The 21,095-nt window shown below is 38.8% G+C and overlaps 1 protein-coding gene across 1 annotated transcript in view; it reads right to left on the bottom strand.

Moving 5' to 3' along the window:
- The window catches only part of CORIN (corin, serine peptidase), a 431,554-nt gene that overhangs the window by 12,241 nt on the left and 398,218 nt on the right, over positions 1-21,095 (bottom strand). Inside the window, exon 19 of the mRNA XM_006894163.1 lies at positions 2,608-2,879. Within this exon, the coding sequence (XP_006894225.1) occupies positions 2,608-2,879 (272 nt within the window). The remainder of the gene's footprint in view (positions 1-2,607; positions 2,880-21,095) is intronic.

The following is a 21,095-nucleotide window of genomic DNA, read 5'->3' as shown; positions in this document are numbered from 1 at the left end:
GATTGGCACAGGACAGAGCGGAGTTTAGGGCTGTTGTACATAGGGTCGCTATGAGTCGCAGGCGACTCGACGGCACATAACAACAACAACAACAACACAGTCAATAAGAGCTTTCTGATTGAATTAAGACCAGTGCTCCTTATACTGTACTGTATATATGGTATGTTGTTGTTGTGTACCATCAGAACCGTACCATAGCTGACCTTCCAGTGTGTTTTCAGAGCTTGAAATTGCATGGAAGGAGATTGCCCAACTTTCTCCAGTGGAGCAGCTGATTCAAACTGCATGCCTTTGGGATTGCAATGAAGACTCTTACCACTAGGTCATCAGAATTCCCACATACAATATGATGTTGTTGTTGTTGTTGTTGTTGTTGTTGTTGTTGTTGTTGTTGTTGTGGATTGCCTTCAAGTTGAGCATGACTCATCACAACCCTGTGAACAAAAGGCCTAAAACCTTTCTATAACTATTGATATTTCTCAAAATTTATAATTTCCAGAGGCATGTTGATTAGGAAGTGTATGCCACTTCTGCTTCCAAATATGTAAGGTAGAGAAGGTTAACTAATTAGACAGAGTAGTAATTAACAGGAAAACAAATCAAAGAAGGAAACAATCCATTCTTTCTTGGTCCTGGCAGCTATCAAAACATCTTAAAGGGGGAAGGGAAAGTCTTAAGAAGAACTATTAGGAGGGAGAGGGAAAGTAGACCAACTCTTGATGAGAGGGGGTAGGCAATGGCAAAGTTCTAGAAGAGGTCATGCCTCTAGAAATGATTCTATGTCTCATTTTTAAGTATTTAGAGAGAACATTTATCTGATATTTGAATAAAACTTTACAAAGAAAAAAATGAACTAGGTTACTAGCAGAATTAGCTACTGACATAGGGAGGGTCTTCTTTTCTCCATTTTCCATGCTGGAATGTTACAAGGTTTCACAAATTACAAATAAACAATCAGAAGACCTCAAATTTGTTTGAGTCCTAAAACCCAGAAATATGCCAAAATTAGAAAGTGCTCCATGAGAGAGTTTTGGTGGATTAGTAATATATAAATGTCTAAATTATGCATGAGTAGTCTAGAAAACCAAGCCTTGTAAAGAATTTACATGGGCAAACAGATTATCCGGGAGGCTGGGCTCTATTAGGAGAAATGTGAGGTCAAGATTGGTGGACGATTTATCAACAATCTGCGTTATGCGGATGACACAACCCTGCTTGCTGAAACTGAAGAGGACCTGAAGTGTCTGCTGCAGAGTGTCAAAAACTGCAGCCTACAATATGGATTGAGGCTCAATGTCAAGAAGACAAAGATTCTCACCACTGGACCAATCGGCAGCATCAGGATGGATGGTGAAGAGACTGAGATTGTACACAGCTTTAGTTTGCTTGGCGCCATAGTCAACAGTCTTGGCACCAGCAGCCAGGAAATTAAAAGGCGCATTGCCATGGGAAAGTCTGCTGTTAGGGACCTCTCCAAAGTGCTGAAGAGCAGTGGTGTCTCTCTGGAGACTAAGGTGCGTCTGATACAGGCCATGGTCTTCGCAATCACCTGTTATGCATCAGAGAGTTGGACAATGACCAAGGAGGATAGAAGGAGAATTGATGCCTTTGAGCTGTGGTGCTGGAGAAGAGTATTGAGAATACCATGGACTGCTAGGAAAACAAACAGATTTGTCCTGGAAAGGGTTAAACCGGGTGGCTCCTTGGAGGCAAGGATTCTGAGGCTCCGTCTAACATACTTTGGACATGTTGTGAGGAGAGACCGGTCCTTGGAGAGGGACATCATGCTTGGGAAGGTGGAGGGACGGCGCAGGAGAGGAAGGCCCTCTATGAGGTGGATTGATTCAGTGACTGGGATAATTGGGATGGGAGTGTTGGAGACAGTGCGATTGGCACAGGACAGAGCGGAGTTTAGGGCTGTTGTACATAGGGTCGCTATGAGTCGCAGGCGACCCGACAGCACATAACAACAACAAATGGAAAATAAATTTTCTTTGAGTCTACCATAAGCTTTCCCATCTGGGAGGTGTGGATGGTCAGTGAAAGAAAGGAAGACCCTTAACTAGGTCAGGAAGTGTAAGGATGGCTCAGGATAGAGTAGGGGTCAGATCTTATGTTCATAGGGTCACTATGAATCGTACTCAAGTTGAGGGCACCTAAACACAACAATAACAACAGCCACAAGCTTTTAGATTGAAATACAGGTGTATGAAAGACCAAAACATGTCACACAGAATTGGCAATATGATCTAATAACTTGTATGCAGAAGCAGAATTGCCTGACCACTAAATACAGACCTCAAGGGACTTTGCAGATAGCCCATGTCATTGACAAAGACAGTCTAAAGCAGGGGTGGAAGAACAGTGTCATCTTACAGGGCAATTCCAAAACTTGAAAAGTGACTGGCATGAGAAAGATGCTGTGGTGTGGGGAGTTTTTTAAGTTCATTACAGAGGAGGGAGTCTCTGATTTACATGGAAAAAAGAGTGTGACACTTTTGCCAAGCATTTCTCAATTATGGATATAGTTTTGTAAGTGACACAGATTATTATTTTTTTTTTAAGTTACAAGCTGGAAGTCCAGTGTGCTTGAAGAACCTGGCTTACTTTTGTTGCCCATGTGGCCCCAGCCTGTGATATAGCAGTACGTGTCGGGTTCTACCGACTGCTCAGAACTCGGTAAGCAGACAGGTCGGACATAGCTTGTCTCATTGATGTCTTCACTCAGTTCGACTATGCTGATGTCATAGTCCACTACTGCTCGACTATAGCGAGGGTGCAAGATGATGTTCTTCACATAGCGCGTCTGCATGAACGGTGACGGGTGATCCAGATTGTTGATGCCCAGCACCACTTTCCAAATGGCAGGGGCTTCTCTCCTGAAATTACATTTCAAGTGTTATTGGCATCTTCGTACAAATTTCTCTGAAACATTAAAAAGGTATTTTATTTATGTGTGAATTTATTCACTTAAATCACATATTGGCCAATTAATTAGCAAGTAAGCACTTCTGTTGTAGAAAGCCAAACTCATTCATCTTCCCCCCCCCCCTTTAAGATGAAATTTGTTCTCTTTTAAAGCCAGGCAGTTATTTACTTGAATGAAGGAAGTACTCTATGAACAGTGCTCAGGTCTTTCATTAATAGGGTCGCTATGAGTTGTCTACGATTCGATGGCACCTAACAACAATAACAACGACAACATAGATAGAGTTACATTAGCCTAGTGGACAGAAAGTTAAGCTACCAAGCCTAAGGTGGGTGATTTTAATCTGCGACACTCAGGCCTGGTTCATATTGTTTTTCTGTCAAACATTCTTCTAAGTGGTATAGCACCGGTCTGTGTATTGCTGTACAGAGGTAACTCATGGTTGCTGTGATGCTAAACACTGTGACACTAATGTGCCAAATGTAATAATGGTTACCCATGGTGTACAGTGTTTGGTGGAGCTTCCTGATTAAAATAAGCTTGGAAGCAGTAGTGGCATCCACTTCCAATGTGGTTCGCCTCCAGAAACTCTATGAATAGTGCTCAGGTCTTCCGTTCATAGGGTCACTATGAGTTGTTTACAACTCAACAGCACATAACAAGAAGAAGAAGAAGAAGATAAAATTTGTTCTCTTTTAATGCCAAGCAGTTATTTACTTGAATTAGGAAGCAGATAATGAAAAGACCTAGAGGGCAAGAGAGAAATTAAAAGAAGACTAAAAATTCAAAGATAACCAACTACTCCCTGGAAGAAATGCCCAGTTTTAGGGCATGACTACTGGACTGGAGGAAGACTCGTCAACAACCTGAGTTAATGCAAATGACACAGCCTTGCTCGCTGAAACTAAGTACTAATGGAAGCACTTGATGTAGAAAATCAAGTACTTGTAGCCTTCCATATGGATTACATTTCAACATCCTTCCACAGACGTAGTCAATCTGATTCATATGCAACCTGATCAAACTTTTTTGTGTGGAAACATGCAAATTTGAGGTATAGACTATTGTCAGTTTTGTCAACCTTTGAGGCTTAAATTGAGCAGATTCTGATGCTATCATCAAGGAAGAAGTGGGAAGTACTGCATGTCCGTTTGGCCAGAGATTCCTTTGCAATATAGATAGAGGCCAGATGGAACAGCCTCATTAGAGGTGGTGGAAAACCAGTTGTACTGGAACTGCCATCTCAAGTAGCCAGAGCTAAGGACTTTCACTAAGGTTTACTTGAGGATATGAGGCAGATGTCATAAGTCAGGCCTAAAAGAGCTATGTAAGCCTGACATAGAGCATTTCAGCTAAAGGTAAGAATGTCTGTAGACACACCTGAGAAGCTGTTCAACTAAAGAACATCCTATGTCCCACCCGACTTGTAACCTATCACTTCCCTAGTAAACTATGTAACTATGAGTATTGTCTGTGAGATATGTGGCCCTTGAAGCCAATTAAAGAATCCAGTAGTTCAGTGTCAAGAGCCCTGAGAAGAGAGGTTAATGTTACAGTCAATAAAAGTATGTACAAGAATGTGGTGACATATCTGACCTCATAACATCTGTTTTGTGCTGTGGATGACTTGGATGGGAACTCTTTCCCATTTGTGGAATTTAAAGAGGTCAGATCCCTCTGATTCCATGTCACCCACACTCTTCTTTACACTTGAAAATTGATGGAGGGTCATTATGCATCAAAACAATGCGAGAGCAGTTGTTTTTATTTTTTTTACCCTTTTAAAAATAATAAGTAAAATAAAGCATAAACGATCACTATGCAATACAAATAAGGAGCTCTGGAGGCCTAGTGGTAAGAGACTGCACTGCAATCCCGAAGAAACTCAGTTTGAATCCACCAGATGCTCCCCAGGGAAGGATGAGCAGTCTTATCCCTTGTGATTTACAGCCTCTGAAAACCCCTTGGAAGGTCATCTATGAATACGTTCTGATGCGAAGGCACACAACAACAACACATACAAATTCACCTCACAAGGTAGAATACACAGGAGTCAAACTGACCACATATGCAGAAAGAGATGATGGGAAACTCAATATTAGCAGTCAGAACAAGGCCAGAAGCCAACAGTTCAACAAATGAAAAGGTAATTTTTTCATCATTGTTATATGCCATCATGTCATAAATGACTCATAGTTGACCCTCCAGCAGTTTATAGAGGTTGTAGACGACAGAGGAAGAGTTTGCCCATCTTTCTGCCACGGAGCATATGGTGAATTCAAATCACTGCCTTTGGGGTTGACAGCACAATTTGTTATCATCAGAGCTCCCTAACACGTAATATTAGTGCTATTAAAATGGGAATTTACATGTAAATACATAATAAGCACTCATTGCAATTCAGACCATTCCAACTCAATGACCCTCTATCAGGGTTCTAAGGCTATAAACATTAACAAAAGGAGACTATCAGCCAATGTCCCATGGAGCCACTGGTGGGCACAAATTGCCACATAGTGCTAAGAAGTATTTTTTTTAAAAACAAGCAAAGCACTGTAATAGGGTCATCGAGTTTGTTGGTTGAAGTGAGGGGGTGAAGGAATCAGAAAAGATCCAGTGGGGTTATGAATAGACTGGGTCTAGGCATCTAAGGCTTATCATTCAGATGTCTTTCCTAGTAAACCATTAACTGTTTATTTTGTGCTGAAATAATTATTGTATTAATGTGAAAGGAATAGGATGGGATACAAGCCCTACTCTACTAGAGGCTTATCTAGAACTCATGGGAGCTGATGAGACCTCAGTGCTAGGTGCTTTTTTTTTTTAGAACCACTTGACTAGGACACAGTACCACCATCCTGGCACATCACTTAACAGTTTTTCCAAAACCAGCCTGAATCACTACAATTATGTGAATCTCCAGGAGATCTTCTAGTTAATCCCTGAACCCAAGCATCATTGAGAAATTAGGAAACCGCTGAGAGATGGGTGGAGCTATTAATGATAGATATTATGGACTTGTGGAGCTGGTTAAGTATTTGGGACTATGTTGATCTGAGACCTCTTATAAATACTCTGCTATTAATCTTAGCAGAATGACTTTTAAAAACACAATAGTGGGCATAGATAAATAGTGATTAAATTCTTAATATATAATGTATAGGAATACTCATATGATAAACAATGTGAATGGGGGAGGGCTCTGAAAATAAAAAAGCATGAAAAAATAAGCAAAACATACATGATTCTTACCTACATAAACTTTAGAATTGAGGGCAAACAGTTATTATAAATCCTTTATAAAATCTAGGAGTTTTTCCAGTTAAATAAGACTGCCCCTCAGAAATACACTTTCCTTCTCTTGTTTTCCCTCTTATTTTATTCTCCTTTCCTCCTTTCTTTTTTTGCCACAAATCTCTACCCATCTAAGGTCTTTCTGCATTTGAATCAGAGTTGCTGATTTTGGCCATGAAAAATGCTTATCCATCTGCATAAATCATAAAACAGTATTTCAAATAGTTGGACACTCTAAATGACTTGTAATAACATAAAATCATGTCAAAATTCCAGATTGTATTAACATTTACCTAATTCTAAAGGCTAAAAAAGAAAAGAAACAGTAAGACTTCTGGATATCATGAACTTGCATCTGTTAGTCTCACTCATACTTTGAGTGTGTTGCTTGGAGAGGTTGTTCCTTGCAGAGGGACATCATGCTTGCAACTGTGGAGGGTCAGTGAAACGGAAGAAGACCTTCATTGAGATGGATTGACACAGTAACTATGGCAATGGTTTCAAGTGTGTCAGAGAAGATGAAGATCACATAGTAGAGGACAGAGTTCAGATCTGTTGTTCATAGGTTCACCATAAGTCATATTTAACTAAAGGGCACTTAAAAACAACAATAATTGGTCTCCTGATACATAACCAACTATTCTTATGACATTAATAGCCCCTAAAAGTAAAAACAAGGCAAATATAAATAAAATATATGATATTCATATTCTTTGCATACCAGTGAAGCATTCCTGTTTTGTTTTGTTTTGAGTGTAATACTAAAGAATAAACCAGATAAACATGAACATGATAATCAAAAGGGGAGTCTAAAGTGGATGAGATGCTATAAATTGTACATTGATATGTATTTTTGGGTGTGCATGAGAGAGCAAGTGAGTGTAAGCGAGAGAAAGAAGAAAGGAAGAAAGGAGAAAGGAAACAAAGACAAAAAAATTCTTGTCCCTACACTCACAGTTAAATACATTACTGTCAAGTTTTCTAAATCATAATGCCCCTATGGGATTGAATAGAACTGACATAGGGTTCCAAAGGCTGCACATCATTATATGTGCCTCATAGAATGGAGGGGTGTTTGGAGTGCCAAATTTTAGTTAACAATTAAATGTTTATTAATTGTACATATCACCAGGTTGCCAATATTTTTCTCTAAGATGTCATATTCTACTTGCATACAACTTTTATTATCTGGCTACTTGAATGTCACATTATCAGTTTAAAAGTATCCAGTGAATAGCCTATGTTCACGTGGCTATTTTAGTGAAAGTGTGATGTTGAGTTAAAAATAATAATAATTCTTTAAAGAAAACATAAACAAAACCCACAAACTCACTACTGTCAAGTCAGTTCTCACCAAGAGAAATCCCCTACTGGGTTCCCTTACTGGGTTCCACGATTAAAGGAGACTTCTTATATATTTCTCCTGAAGGGTAGCTGAAGGATTTGGATTTCAAGTGCAGCCTTTTGGGTAGCAATACAACTTGGTACAGACTACACCACCAAAGCGCCAGTATTAATAAAAATAATAAGCCACTTGAAAGATCTTTAGGATAAAGGAGACTGCTTTCCACATTACTATTTAAACCCAAAGTGATCTCTAGAAGAGGCTTGGGATTTCTTAAGCTAAAGGGGAACAGATGTTGATCAGCTGCAGTTTTCAGAGAACAATATATTCCTATGATTCAGGTACTGCTGCCCTTGTGCTCTTCTGACTGCAACAAGTGAAGAAGGCTCAGGATTAATTAAGTGAAAAGGGAATAGGCGTGGCCCAGCCATGGCTTCTGGAGAACAACACTCATACCATTTTGGGCCAAAAGGGGAGCACTAATATACAGGTCCTACATAGAACATCACTTTCTCTGGTACATTAGACAGTTACCAAGAAAAAATTCAAGTATGGTCAAGAAAGCAGCAACCTAGGCATCATAAAAAAACCCCAAATAATCCTTCTCCTTAAAAAGCAGAGCACATTGCAGACCCAAAGAATACCCCAGAAACAGAGAACCAGAAGAGATATGAAGAAGTGGATTTACTTTAAAACTACAGAAGAAAGTGCAAACGATGGGGGGGTGGGGGGTGGGCGGGAATTGGAAGCCATTAAGAAAGTGAATACTCCACAAGCAAAGAACTAGAATATATTGATGAGGAGGAACTTGAGAAAATGCACAAGATGGAAGAAAGAAATGAAACAATAGTTAAAGAGGTACAAGAACTTAAAACAAACAAGCAAACAAATAATCACAAGACAGGGTAGAGCCAGCACAGTCCTGGAAATAACAGAAATGCATGGAAATAAAATCCAGTATATTAAGTCCTAAATTGCAGAAGTGTTCAACCCTCTGGAAGAACAAATAAGTAGAATAGAAGAAATAGAACAGAGAGTCAATGGCCTGTAAGAAAAGAGTTTCATTGGAAGCATACTAGAAGAAAAATCAGAGAAGAGCCATAAAAAAAAGGAAAAAAAAGAAAATCATTTGGGATGACATCAAAAGTAACAACATACATGTGACTAGAATTCCAGAACATGAAAGGAACAGGGAAATTGTGGAAGAGATACTAGAAGAAACCTTCCCAGGTATTATGAAGAACAGAGAAATTCATATCCAAGAAGCTCAGCAAACACCAAATAGACTAGATTAAAAAAGAAAAACATAAAAACATCAAGATATATCATAGTCAAATTATTGAATCAAATGATAAGAAAAAATGATACAAAAAGAAGCACGAGGAAAACAAAGTAATCTGTAAAGGGGAAATAATTATATTAAGTTCTTATTTCTCAGAAGAAACCATGCCAACTAGAAGACATTGGGATGACATATACATAAAGTTGAAAGAAAGCAATTACCAGTCAAGGATGCTGCACCCTACAAAGCTCTCCATCAAACATGAAGGAGAAACTAGGTCATTCACAGAAAAGAAGAAATTTAAAGAATTTGTGAAAACAAGACCAAAACTACAAGAAACTTTAAGAGAAGTCCTTGACACAGAGACAACAAAGAAAAGTAGACCAAACTAACCAAAACAACAGAAAAAGAATTATATATATATATATATATATCCTGGCCTGTCAATAATCACTTAATGTAAGTGAATTAAATGTGCCAATTCAGAGAAAAAAGTAGCAGAATGGATAGAAAAATAAAGCCTATCAATATGTTGCCTACAAGAGATACATCTGAGAAATGAGGAGAAAGATAGATTCAAAATCAAAGGTTGGGGGAAATATATACCAAGCAAATGTCATCCACAAAAAAGCAGGAGTGGCAATACTAATCTCTGATAAAATAAACTTTGTGATGAAAAGCATAAAAAGGAAGGGTACTGTTGTTGTTGTTATAGTTGTATACTGTAGAGTCAGAACTGACCCATTACTGAACCTTCAGAAGCAGTTATTAATCGCATGAGAGGAGATTGCCTATTCTCCCAGAGAGAAGCTGGTAGCCTTAAACTGCGAGCCTTCAGAATTGCAGCACAGCTTCCTGGCCCTAGGCCACCAAGCTCCATAGGAAGGGTATTATATTATGATTAAAGGCACAATAGCTCAAAAAGACATAACCTAGATCAACATATGTTCACTAAAGGATAGACCTGAAAAAGACTGAAACAATAGATACCATAATTGAAGGAAGAAATATACAGTAACATAACAGTGGTAAGACACTTTAACACCAAACTCTCAACAACAAATAGATCAACTCAAAAGAAACTTAACAAAGATGCAGAAGATCTAAACTATACAATCAGCCAACTTGAACTTGCAGGTGTATGTAGGGCACACACCCAACTGAAGTTGGGGAATGCTCTGGAGTGTTTGGTTGGCTGGAAGCCTCCGGTTCAAGCCAATGAGAGCCCAGGATGTGGGTCTGGGGTCTCTCAAAATTCATTTGGTCCCTCGAGCCCTCGGGCCTGGTTTTAGCTGTCTTTGAAATGAACATTCTCCTAAATAGTACAGAACTGTTCTGGCCTTTCTCTATACTGATGTAACTTTGGATTGCTATGATACTGAGTGGTGTGCCACAATACCATAATGGTTACACATGGTTGGCAATGTTTGGTAGAGCTCACTGATTAAGACAGTCTTGGGGGCAGGAGTGGCATCCACTTTCTAAACATGTCTGTGGAAACTTTATGAGCTTAGAAGAAAGACGATAGTTCTTTTGTTTCTAGGGTTTGGTAATAGATGACATTTAACAACATGTAATGCCAAAGCCCTTGTCTCCATTTTGGAGTTGGATGAAGTAGCTGGACTCTGTAAGATGGTGCTCTTGTTTTGGTTGAGGATCTGTGTGGAGTGTTTGGTTGTTCTTAAGCCTCTTCTTTAGAGTCAACAAGACCTCCTGGAGGTCCTTTATATTTAAAAGTGGGGCCTGGGATCTCTTGTTACTTACTTTTGTAAGCCAAAATCTGTTACTATATTTTGGCTGCTGTTACCAAGAGTGTTGACTGTGGAAGCAGGCAAACTAAAACTTAACTATCTCAATCTCTTCACCATCCATACTGATGCTGCCAACTGGCCAAGTGGTGAGAATCTTTGTTTTCTTGATGTTGAGCTTCAATCCATATTGAAGGCTTTAGTCCTTGACTTTCTGCAGCAAGCGCTTCAGGCCCTCCTCAGTTTCGGCAAGCAGGGTTGTGTCATCTGCATAACACAGGTTGTTGATGGTTCTTCCACTAATCCTGATGCCACATTCCTCCTCATACGTAGTGTCTCCTTGCTCTGTTCTGATGACTGCCTCTTGGTCCAAGCATAGGTTTCACATAAACACCATCAAATGTTCTGGGATTCCCATTCTTCTAAGAGTCAGTCATAGCTTGTGATCCACATAGTCAAAAGCCTCTGTATAGTCAATGAAGCACAGATAGACATTCTTCTGGTATTCTCTGCATTGTGCCAAGATCCCTAGTATCACAACCTCTTCTAAATCCAGCCTGTACATCTGGAAGTTCTCTGTTGACATATTGCTCCAAATATTTTTGGATAATTTTCAGCAGATTCTTGCTTGCATGTGATATTAATGATATTGTTCAATAATTTTCACACTCTGTTGGGTCACCTTTCTTTGGAATGGGAATAAATATCGACCTTTTCTAGTCAGTTGGCCAGCTGGCTATCCAGATTTCTTGGCACAACATAGTAAGCACATCCAGGGCAGTGTCTGTTTGTTGAAATAAATCAACTGGTATGCTGTCAACTCCTAGAGCCTTGTTTTTTGCCAATTGCTTCAGAGCAACTTGAACTTCCTCCTTCATCACCATAGGCCCTTGCTCATATGTCATTTCATGAAATTCCTCTGTGTCAGTCAATTCCTTCTTATACAGTGACTCTATATACTCCTTCCATCTTCTTTTGATACTTCCTGGATCATTTAACATTCTATCCAAACTATCCTTAAGTATTGTCACCCATGGCTTGAATTTGTTTTTCAACTCCTTTTGCTTAAGAAATGCTGAGTGAGTTCAGCCCTTTTGATTTTTTGACTCCATCTCTCTGCACATTTCATTATAGTATCTTGCTTTGTCATCCCAATCTGCCTTTTGAAATTTTCTGTTCAGCTCTTTGATTTCTTGGTTTCTTCCTTTAGCTTTGGCTTCTCAGCGCTCTAATGCAATACTCAGAGTCTTGTCTGACATCCATCTTGATCTATTCTTCTTCTTCAGCCTTTGTAATGATCTTTTGCATTCTTCATGGACGATTTTCTTTATATCCTCCCAGAGCTCATTTGGTCTACGCTCATTGGTGCTCAAGGCCTCAGATATGTTCCTGGGATGGTTTTGAAATTTAGTGGGACAGACTTAAGGCTAAATTTTGTTTTAATTTACTTGGTTCCACAGTCAACACTCTTGGTAACAGCAGCCAGGAAATGAGGAGATTAATTGCATTGGGAAAGTCAGTTGTAAGGGGCCTCTCAAGAGTACTGAAGAACAACGATGTCAGGCTAGAGACTAAGGTGCGCCTGATCCAGGCTATAGTCCTCACAATTATGTGCTATGCATCAGAGAGTTGGATAGTAAATAGGGATGATAGAACTTATTCCTTTGAGGTGTGGTGCTGGAGAAGAGTGTTGAATATACCATGGACTGCTAGGAGAACAAACAAGTTTGTCCTGGAGAGTGTGAAGCCGGACTGCTCCTTGGAGTCAAGGATTCTAAAGCTTTGTCTGACATACTTTGGGCATGTTTCAAGGAGGGACTAGTCCTTGGAGAAGGACATCATGTTTGGGAGAGTGATGGGATGGCGCAGGAGAGTCAGACCCTTGATGAGATGGATCAATTCTGTGAATGGATTGGTGGGAATGAGTGTGTTTGAGACGGTAAGGCTGGCACAGGATAGAATGGCATTTAGGACTCTTGTACATAGGGTCGCTATGAGTTGCAAGTGACTCGATGGCACATAAGAACAACAACAAACTATACTTTGGAGGAACATTCTTCTAGGTCATACAGCACTCTGGTCTATTTGCTGTGATGAGGTAATCTGGGTTTGATGTGACACTGAATCTAATGCTATTTGGGTCTCAAATGCCATAATGAAACAACTGTGCCAAAGGTGTTCCAAACACCACAATGACTACCCATCATGGTCAGTGTTTGGGGCTGATCCCAGATTGATTAAAGTCTGGAAGCAGGAGTGGAATCTACTTCCTAAACCACATGCCTCTGGAAACGCTATGAACTTGGAGAAACAAAGATAGCTATAGAAAAACTTCAGGCTTTTTGTTCATGTGGTTGCAATGAGTCATGCTCAACCCAATGGCAATAAACAGCAACTCAACTGAAACTCAGTTCATTTTCTTCTCAGGTATACATGGTGCATGCTCCAGAACTGATCATATAATAAGATAAAAGCACTCCTCAACAAATTTTACAACATCAAATTGATAAACATATTGTCTCAGACCACAATGCCATAAAACTAGAAATCAACCACATGAGGGTAAAGCTTACAACCATCCATGTGGAATCTAAATAACACTCTGCTAGAACATGATTGGGTTATAGAAGAAATAAAGAATGAAATAAGAAAAGCTCCTTGAAATAAATGAAAATGAAAATATAACATACCAAACCTCTGAAATGTAGCTTACACAGTCTTCAGGGGACAGTCCGTATCAATAGGCAAACACATAAAAAAATGAGGAAAGAAGCAAAATTAATTTTCTAACTCAATACCTCCATCAAATACAAAAAAGGACAACAAGCTAATACCACAATCTCTAGAAGAAAGGGAATTACAAGAACAAGAGCTGAAATCAATGAAATAGAAAACAGAAAAACAAAACAATAAGACCAGGAGCTGGTTTTTGAAGGTCAGTAAAAGTTACAAACCATTAGAAAATGGAACAAATTAAAGAAAAGAGAAGACAGAGATAATTTGGTTAAGAAATAATAGAGGTGACATCACAATAGAAGCAGATGAAATTAAATTGATAATATCTGAATATTTGAAAAACTATACTCGGATTTGACTCTGTGGATCACAACAAATTTTGGCTAACTTGAGGAAAATGGGAATCCCAGAACACTTGATTGTGCTCATACGAAACCTTTATTAGAATCAGGAAGCAGTTCTCAAAACAGAGCAAGGAAATACTGTATGGTTCAAAATCAGGAACAGAGGACATCAAGGATGTGTCCTGTCTCCATACCTTTTCAAGCTATATGCAAACTAGATCATTCAGGAGGCTGGGCTTTACAAGGAGAAGTATGACACCAGGATTGGAGGGAGACACAACTTTGCTTGCTGAAACCTTGCAAAAACTCCAGGACTGTAGTCTTCAATATGGATTGAAGCTCAACATCAAGAAGACAAAGATTCTCACCACTGGGCCAATTGGCAGCACCATGATAAATGGAGAAGAGATTGAAGTTGTTAACAATTTCAGCTTGCTCAGCTCAACAGTCAACACTCTTGGAACCAGTAGTCAGAAGTCAAAAGACAAATATTGTATTGTGAAAATCTGCTGTCAGGGAACTCTTGAGAATACTGAGAAGCAACAATGTCAGTCTAGAGACTAAGGTGTGTCTAATCCAGGCCATGGTCTTTGCAATTGCTTGCTATGTGTCAGAGAGCTGGACAATGACTAAGGATGACAGAAGAATAGATGCCTTTGAATTATAGTGCTGGAGAAGAGTCTTGAACATAACATGGACCACAAAGAAAACAAATAGGTCTGTCTTTGGAGAGGGTAATACCAAGTTTCTCACTGGATGCTAGAATTTCGAAGCATTGTCTCATATACTTTGGGCATGTGGCCAGGAGGGACCAGTTATTGAAGAAGGACATCATGCTTGGAAGGGTAAATGGACAGCACAAGAGAGGAATGCCCTAGGTAAAATGGATTGATAAAGTAATAGTGCAATGGGATAGATGTGTCAAATTCAGTGAGACTGACTCAGGACAGGGCATGCTTCAGAGTTGTTGCACATAGGGTCATTATGAGGTATAGGCAACTTTAAAGCACATAAAAACAATAACATACTCTAATAAATTTGAAAATCTAGAGGAAATGGACAAATTTCTTAAAACTCATGCCCTACTGAGATTGACACATACAGATATAGAACAGTTAAACAGACCCATCACAAAAGAAGAAATTGAACAGGTCATAAAAAGATTTTCCCACAAAAAAATTCATAGACTAGATGGCTTCATGGCTGAATTCTACCAAACATTCAGAGAATATCTATAACCAATCCTACTTAAATTATTTTAAAAAAATAGAAAAAGAAGGAACATTTGCAGAGTCATTCTATGAAGCAAGTATAAACTAATACCAAAAGCAGGCAAAGAAAAGAATGTGTCAGAAGAATGTGTCAGATCATTATCCCTCATGAATATAGATGCAAAAATCTTTGAGAAAATCCTGGCCAATAGAATCCAACAGAATATTAAAGAAATAATTAATCGTGATCAAGTGGTATTCACAACAGGCATGCAAGGATGGTTCAACATAACAAAAACAATCAACATCATTCATCAGATTAACAAAACAAATAATAAAAATGGCATGATCCTAGCAATTGATGCAGAAAAGACCTTTGACAAAATCCAGCACCTATTTCTAATTTAAATACTCATCAAAACAGGAATAGAAGGGGAAATCCTCAAAATAGTAAAAAGTATATATGGAAAATCTAGAGCCAATATCATTCCTGAAGGAGACAAATGGAAAGAATTCTCTTTGTGAACAGGGACCAGACAAGAATGCCCACGGTCAATACTCCTATTGAATATTTTAGGGGACAAAGTTGCAATACAACAAAAAAAGGAAATTAAGAGGCATCCAGATTGGCAAAGAGATGGTTAAATTGCTGCTACATGCAGATGATAAATGTAGAATACCCCAAGGACTCAACAAAAAAATTGTTAGAACTAGTAGAGCAATTCAGTAGAATGGCAGGATACAAGAAATGAACAATAGTTAAAATCATTCATCTAGATGAGTGAGCTTAGCCAAATAGGAAGACCAAGGATTTGGCCCTGAATCATGAAAACATTCAGTGTCCCAGTAAAGGAAGAGATGTAGGGGTGTTGATGGAGGAAAGGTACGCTAATTAAGTGGGAAGGAAATAAGATTTTTTTCCCCTGTTAATATAGGAGAAAAACAAAAATAGAATTTCAATAAGGATGCAGTGGCCAAAGAGAGAGGAGGGGTTCGTTTGATTGAAAATGAGATTTTCCCATTAGACCTGTCAGTTGATGCTGAAAATTGGTCAAGGCACTAATCTGCATTCTGGAGTTATGCTGTGTACTAGTTCTGAAGGGTATATAGAAAGGATTGCTGGATTCTGGAGTTTGTGAAGAAGAATGTGGCATCAGGATTAGAAGATGATTCAACAACTATCTATGTTATACAGATGACACAAACTTGCTTGCTGTGAATGAAAATTAAGTTCTTGCTGCAGACTATAAAAGACTATTGCTTTCAGTATGGATTATATCTCAACATAAAAAAAAACACCAACCCAAAAATAAAAACAAACAAACAAACAAAAAACTCAATGCAAAAATCTTCACCAGTAGGCCAATAACAACATCATAATAGATGGAGAAAAGACTGAAGCCATCTACAACTTCATCTTACTCGGATTCACAGTTAACACCATTGGTGCTAGCAGTTAGATCTCAGAAGAGATGTTGCATTGGGAAAATCTGCTGTCAAGGACCTCTTAGAAATGCTAAAGAATATTGATATCAGTTTAAAGGCTAAGGGATGGCTAATCCAAGCCATGGTCTTTTCAATTGCTTGCCACATATCTGTCCAATGAGAAAGTTGATCAGAATATCAGAAGAAAAACTGATGCTTTGGGGTTGTGGCATTGGGCAAGAATACTGACTATTCCACGGTTGCCAAAGAACAAAGAATTCTGTGTTGAAGAAATTGTGACCAGGGTGATCCTTGAGCCAAACATGGTGACACTTTATCTCACATATTTTGAGTATATGTTCAGAAGGGGCCAGTCCTTTGAAAATTATATTATACTTGGAAAGATGGAGGGCCAGTGCAAAAAAGGAAGACCTCAATCAGATGGAATGATACAGCGACTGTAACAATGGGCCCAAGAATATATTGGAAATAGTAAAAATGACAGAAGATAGGACAAGGTTCAGATCTGTTGTTCACAGGGTCGCTATGAATCATAGTCAGCTCAACAGCACATGACAACAACAAGAGAATTCTGGTGGCCTAGCCTGTAGTGTGTTGTATTGCTCATCAAAAGGTTGTACCATTTTGGTGATTCAAATCACCAGAGGGGGGAAAAAATGGGAAACATGAGATATATAGTTTTGGAACCACTCGGGAGAGTCAGTTTTGACTCATTTCTGAGTTTATGGCAATAAGGATAAAAAGAGAATCTGAGTATAACTGGTGGATTTATAATGTAAATGTCCTGGCTGAGAGGAGTAAAGTGATAAGCCAAGGGAGCAATGCAGGCTGGATAAGTTAAGGAGATGAGAGGAAGATGGATGGGTTGTGTTAACTGGAAGGAGAAGGAATATGAAGATAAACAGTCAGAAGTCTTGGGGCGTTCAGATCCACCAGATGCTTTACTGAAGATGGAGGGACAATCTTCTCCTGTACCAGTCAGATCTGATTTGATGGTACACACACAAAAATAATAAAATAAAACAAAAAAAATTTTTTAAAATGTCTTGGAGGGGTTCAAAATCAAGATGTAGGTGATATGGTAGGAGTAAGGGTTCTGGTCACTTAGTGAGATGATAGTTTTTAATGCAGGTATCATAGAAATGAATGAGATGTTTCTGGAAATTGTTAGCTTTTGTCAGCCTAGAAAATTTGTATTTCCATCTTTCAGAGGTGGAAGAAGATATAAAAATGACTACCTTGGAAAGCCCAAGGATTTTATTCAGAATTTTTGAAGCTGAATGTTACTAAGGCATGTAGTACTTGATCTGGTCAACTTAATATCTCATGTTCTGTCTTTAATCTTCATTTAAAAGACTATAATATCTTTCCATAGAAAGATAAAACAAACTTTTCCTTTCCCCACAAAAATAATTAAATGAGACAGGCTTGAAAAGATCTACAGATGGATCATGCTGGGCCTTGCCAAAGTACAGGATTAGGATGTGAAGTAAATCCCATTAATTGCAGCAGTTGATGACTCCAGCAGAGAGTAAGGTTCACAATTAGAAGAAGTTCCCCAAGTTTTCAGAGCCACTGGAGAGATTAAAAAATCAAACGAGGATCATTAACACACATTCAAACAAAAGCTTATTTGAAGTTGGGCAATTTCTAAGTTCTAATGGATGGACCAGACCCCTCATGACAATTTTGTTAAGTTTAATGTTCCATGACATTTCACCAAGACCTTTGATATCATATCCATTTCCTTAATTATAAACACATATTTCTTCTCTATCGCAAAACTTTGCCTTAACACCACAGATCTGTCAGTGAAAGAGGAAATATGGACATGACATAGAGAAATAACAAAGTGAAACTGGACTGACTAGCATGAAGTGTTGCTTGCTTAAAGATTTGTTGAGTTTGCTTAGGTAATCATGTTTTGATGAATGTCCTTTTGCTAGTATAATCTTCTACATATCATGGAGTTATAAAACAGAACTGGGAAAAAACATTTAGAACATCTGGTCCCTTCCTAAGCAATAACATCACAGCTTTATTTCCTGATATATTATGCAGACTTTTCCAATACTTCTTGGTCTTGCACCTTAAAAGCTCTCAGAGAGAGAACTTGTTCTGCTTTTCCTGCAAAGAGTGATCAAATAACTGACTATATGCATGTCTGTTTTATAATTATGTTCTAATTGTATGCTTACATGTCCGCCTCATTATTTGATTGGCTCCTCAAAGAAGAAAATGTGTACCTATCTCTGTACCTCTATGGAGTTTGGCATATTCTATGTCTATTATGTAAAAGCAAGAGTATCAGTTGTTATTATTGTTACATATTGTCTAGTTGACTGATACTCATAGTGAGCCTATGCACAATAACTCTGAACTCTGTCCTATCCTGAGCCAATCTCACTGCCCCTGACACTCCTGCTCCCATGACACCAGTTACTGTGTCAATCCATTTCCTCCAGGGTCTTCCTCTCCTGCACTGACCATGCACTCTCCTAAACTTGATGTCCTTCTCCAAGGATTGGTCAATCCTGGCCACATGACCAAAGTGTATGAGATGGAGCTTCAAAATCCTTGCCTCCAAGGACAACTTGGTCTCACTCTCTCCGAGACAGACCTGTTTGTTCTCTTGGCAGTCCATGGTATCTTCACTGTTAATCTCCCACACCACAACTTAAAGGCACCAATTCTTCTTCTGCCATCGTTAGCCATTGTCCAGCTCTCTGATGCATAGCAAATAATTGAAAAGATGATAGCCTGGATCAGGAACACTTTAGTCTCTAGATTGACGTTGTTGCTCTTGACCCTCTGCAGTAAGTGCATGAGGTCCTCCTCAGTTTCAGCGAGCAAAGTTGTGTCATCTGCATAATGCGAATTGTTGATAGATCATCCACCAATCCTAATGCCATGCTTCTCCTCATAGAGCCCAGCCTCTTGGATAATCTGCTCTGCATACATGTTGAAAAGGTATGGAGATAGGACACATCCCTGATGTACACCCTTCCCAATTTTGAACCATGCAGTGTTGTCCTGCTCTGATCTGACGACTGCCTCTTGGTTCAAGTATAGGTTTCGCATTAGCACGATTAAATATTCTGGGATTCCCATTCTTCTCAGAGTCAGCCACAGTTTGTTATGATCCACACAGTCAAATCACAGACTTATTCAGTCTGAAATTGACCAAACATACAACAAAATACATTAATAATAATTGGTGACTGGAATGCAAAAGTTGGAAACAAGGAAGAACTAGTAGTTAGAAAATATGCACATGGTGATAGAAATGAGGATGGAGATAGATTGATTAAAGTTTGCATAATTAATGATTATTCATTGAAAAAACTCTTTTAACATTAGAGATATTGTTGTTGTTAGGTGCCATTGAGCCAAATACAACACATACTGACCCTACGAGCAATAGATCTAAATCCTGTCCTATCATGTGCCATCCTCGCAATCTCTGACACCTTCAAGCCCATTGCCACAGTCATTGTGTCATTCCACCTTGTTGAGGGTCTTCCTCTGCTTCGCTGTCCCTCCATCTTCCCACGCATGATGTCCCTCTCCAAGGAATAACATCTCCTAGCAACATGTCCAAAGTATGTGAGATGAAATTTCACCATGCCTGTCTCCAAGGAGCACTCTGGCTGCACCTTCTCCAAGGCATATTTGTTTGTTCTTTTGGCTGCCCATGAGATATTCAGTACTCCTCTCCAACACCACAATTTAAAGACACCAATTCTTCTGTAGTCCTTAGTCATTGTTCAACTTTCAGATGCATAGCACCATGTGCATATTTTCCAACTACTAGTTCTTTGTTTCCAACTTTTGCATTCCAGTCAACAATTATTATTAATGTATTTTGTTGTATGTTTGGTCAATTTCAGACTGAAAAAGCCTGTGATAGTCCTCAATTTCTTCACCTCTGGCCTTTCAGCTTGGTGTGTCTATTTGAATAATAATTGTATTAACAGGCTTTATATGCTTATAGAAAGTTATCCTAATATTCACAACATTGTACTTCAGGATAAATCTTAAAATGTTCTTATTGTCTATGAGTGCACACCATTCTTTCTCAATTTATCACTGGTTTAAAATCAGAAAAAGTGTGTGTCAGAGTTGTACCCTTTCTTCACATCTACACCATCTGTATGCTAAGCAAATCATTTAAAAAGCTGGGCCATAGGAAGAAAAAGGTGGCATCAGGATTGAAGGAAGATTCATTAGCCACCTCAGTTATGCAGATAACACAACCTTACTTGCGAAAAGTGAAGAGGACTTGAAAAATTTGCTATAGAAGGTCAAAGGTTACAATCTTCAATATTGTTACATAAGTATCAAAGGGGGGGGGAATTCCTCACTACTAGACCAGCAGGAACCATTATAATCAATGGAGAAAAAATTAAAGTTGTGAACTATTTCATTTTACTTGGTTCTACAATCAACATTCATGGTAACAGCAGTCAAGAAGTCAAAAGATGTGCTGCATAGGGAAAATCTGCTGGCAAAGACTTCTCCAAAGTGCTAATGAGCAACAATACCAATTTAAAGACTATGATGTGCCATATCCAAGCCATGGACTTTTTGATTGCTTGCTATGTATCTGCAAGTTAAACAAGGACGACAGAAGAAATTGATGCCTTTTTGAGACAGAGTTGGGAAGAGTACTGAATATTCTGTGGACTGCTAACAGAATAAATGTATCTTGGAGCAAGTGCAACCAGGGTTCTTCTTAGAGACAAGGATGGAGAAACTTC

Source organism: Elephantulus edwardii, unplaced genomic scaffold, assembly GCF_000299155.1.
Source record: "Elephantulus edwardii isolate Elephantulus edwardi_28Jun2011 unplaced genomic scaffold, EleEdw1.0 scaffold00137, whole genome shotgun sequence".
NCBI lineage: Eukaryota > Metazoa > Chordata > Mammalia > Macroscelidea > Macroscelididae > Elephantulus > Elephantulus edwardii.
This window is presented reverse-complemented; position numbering and strand designations above follow the sequence as displayed.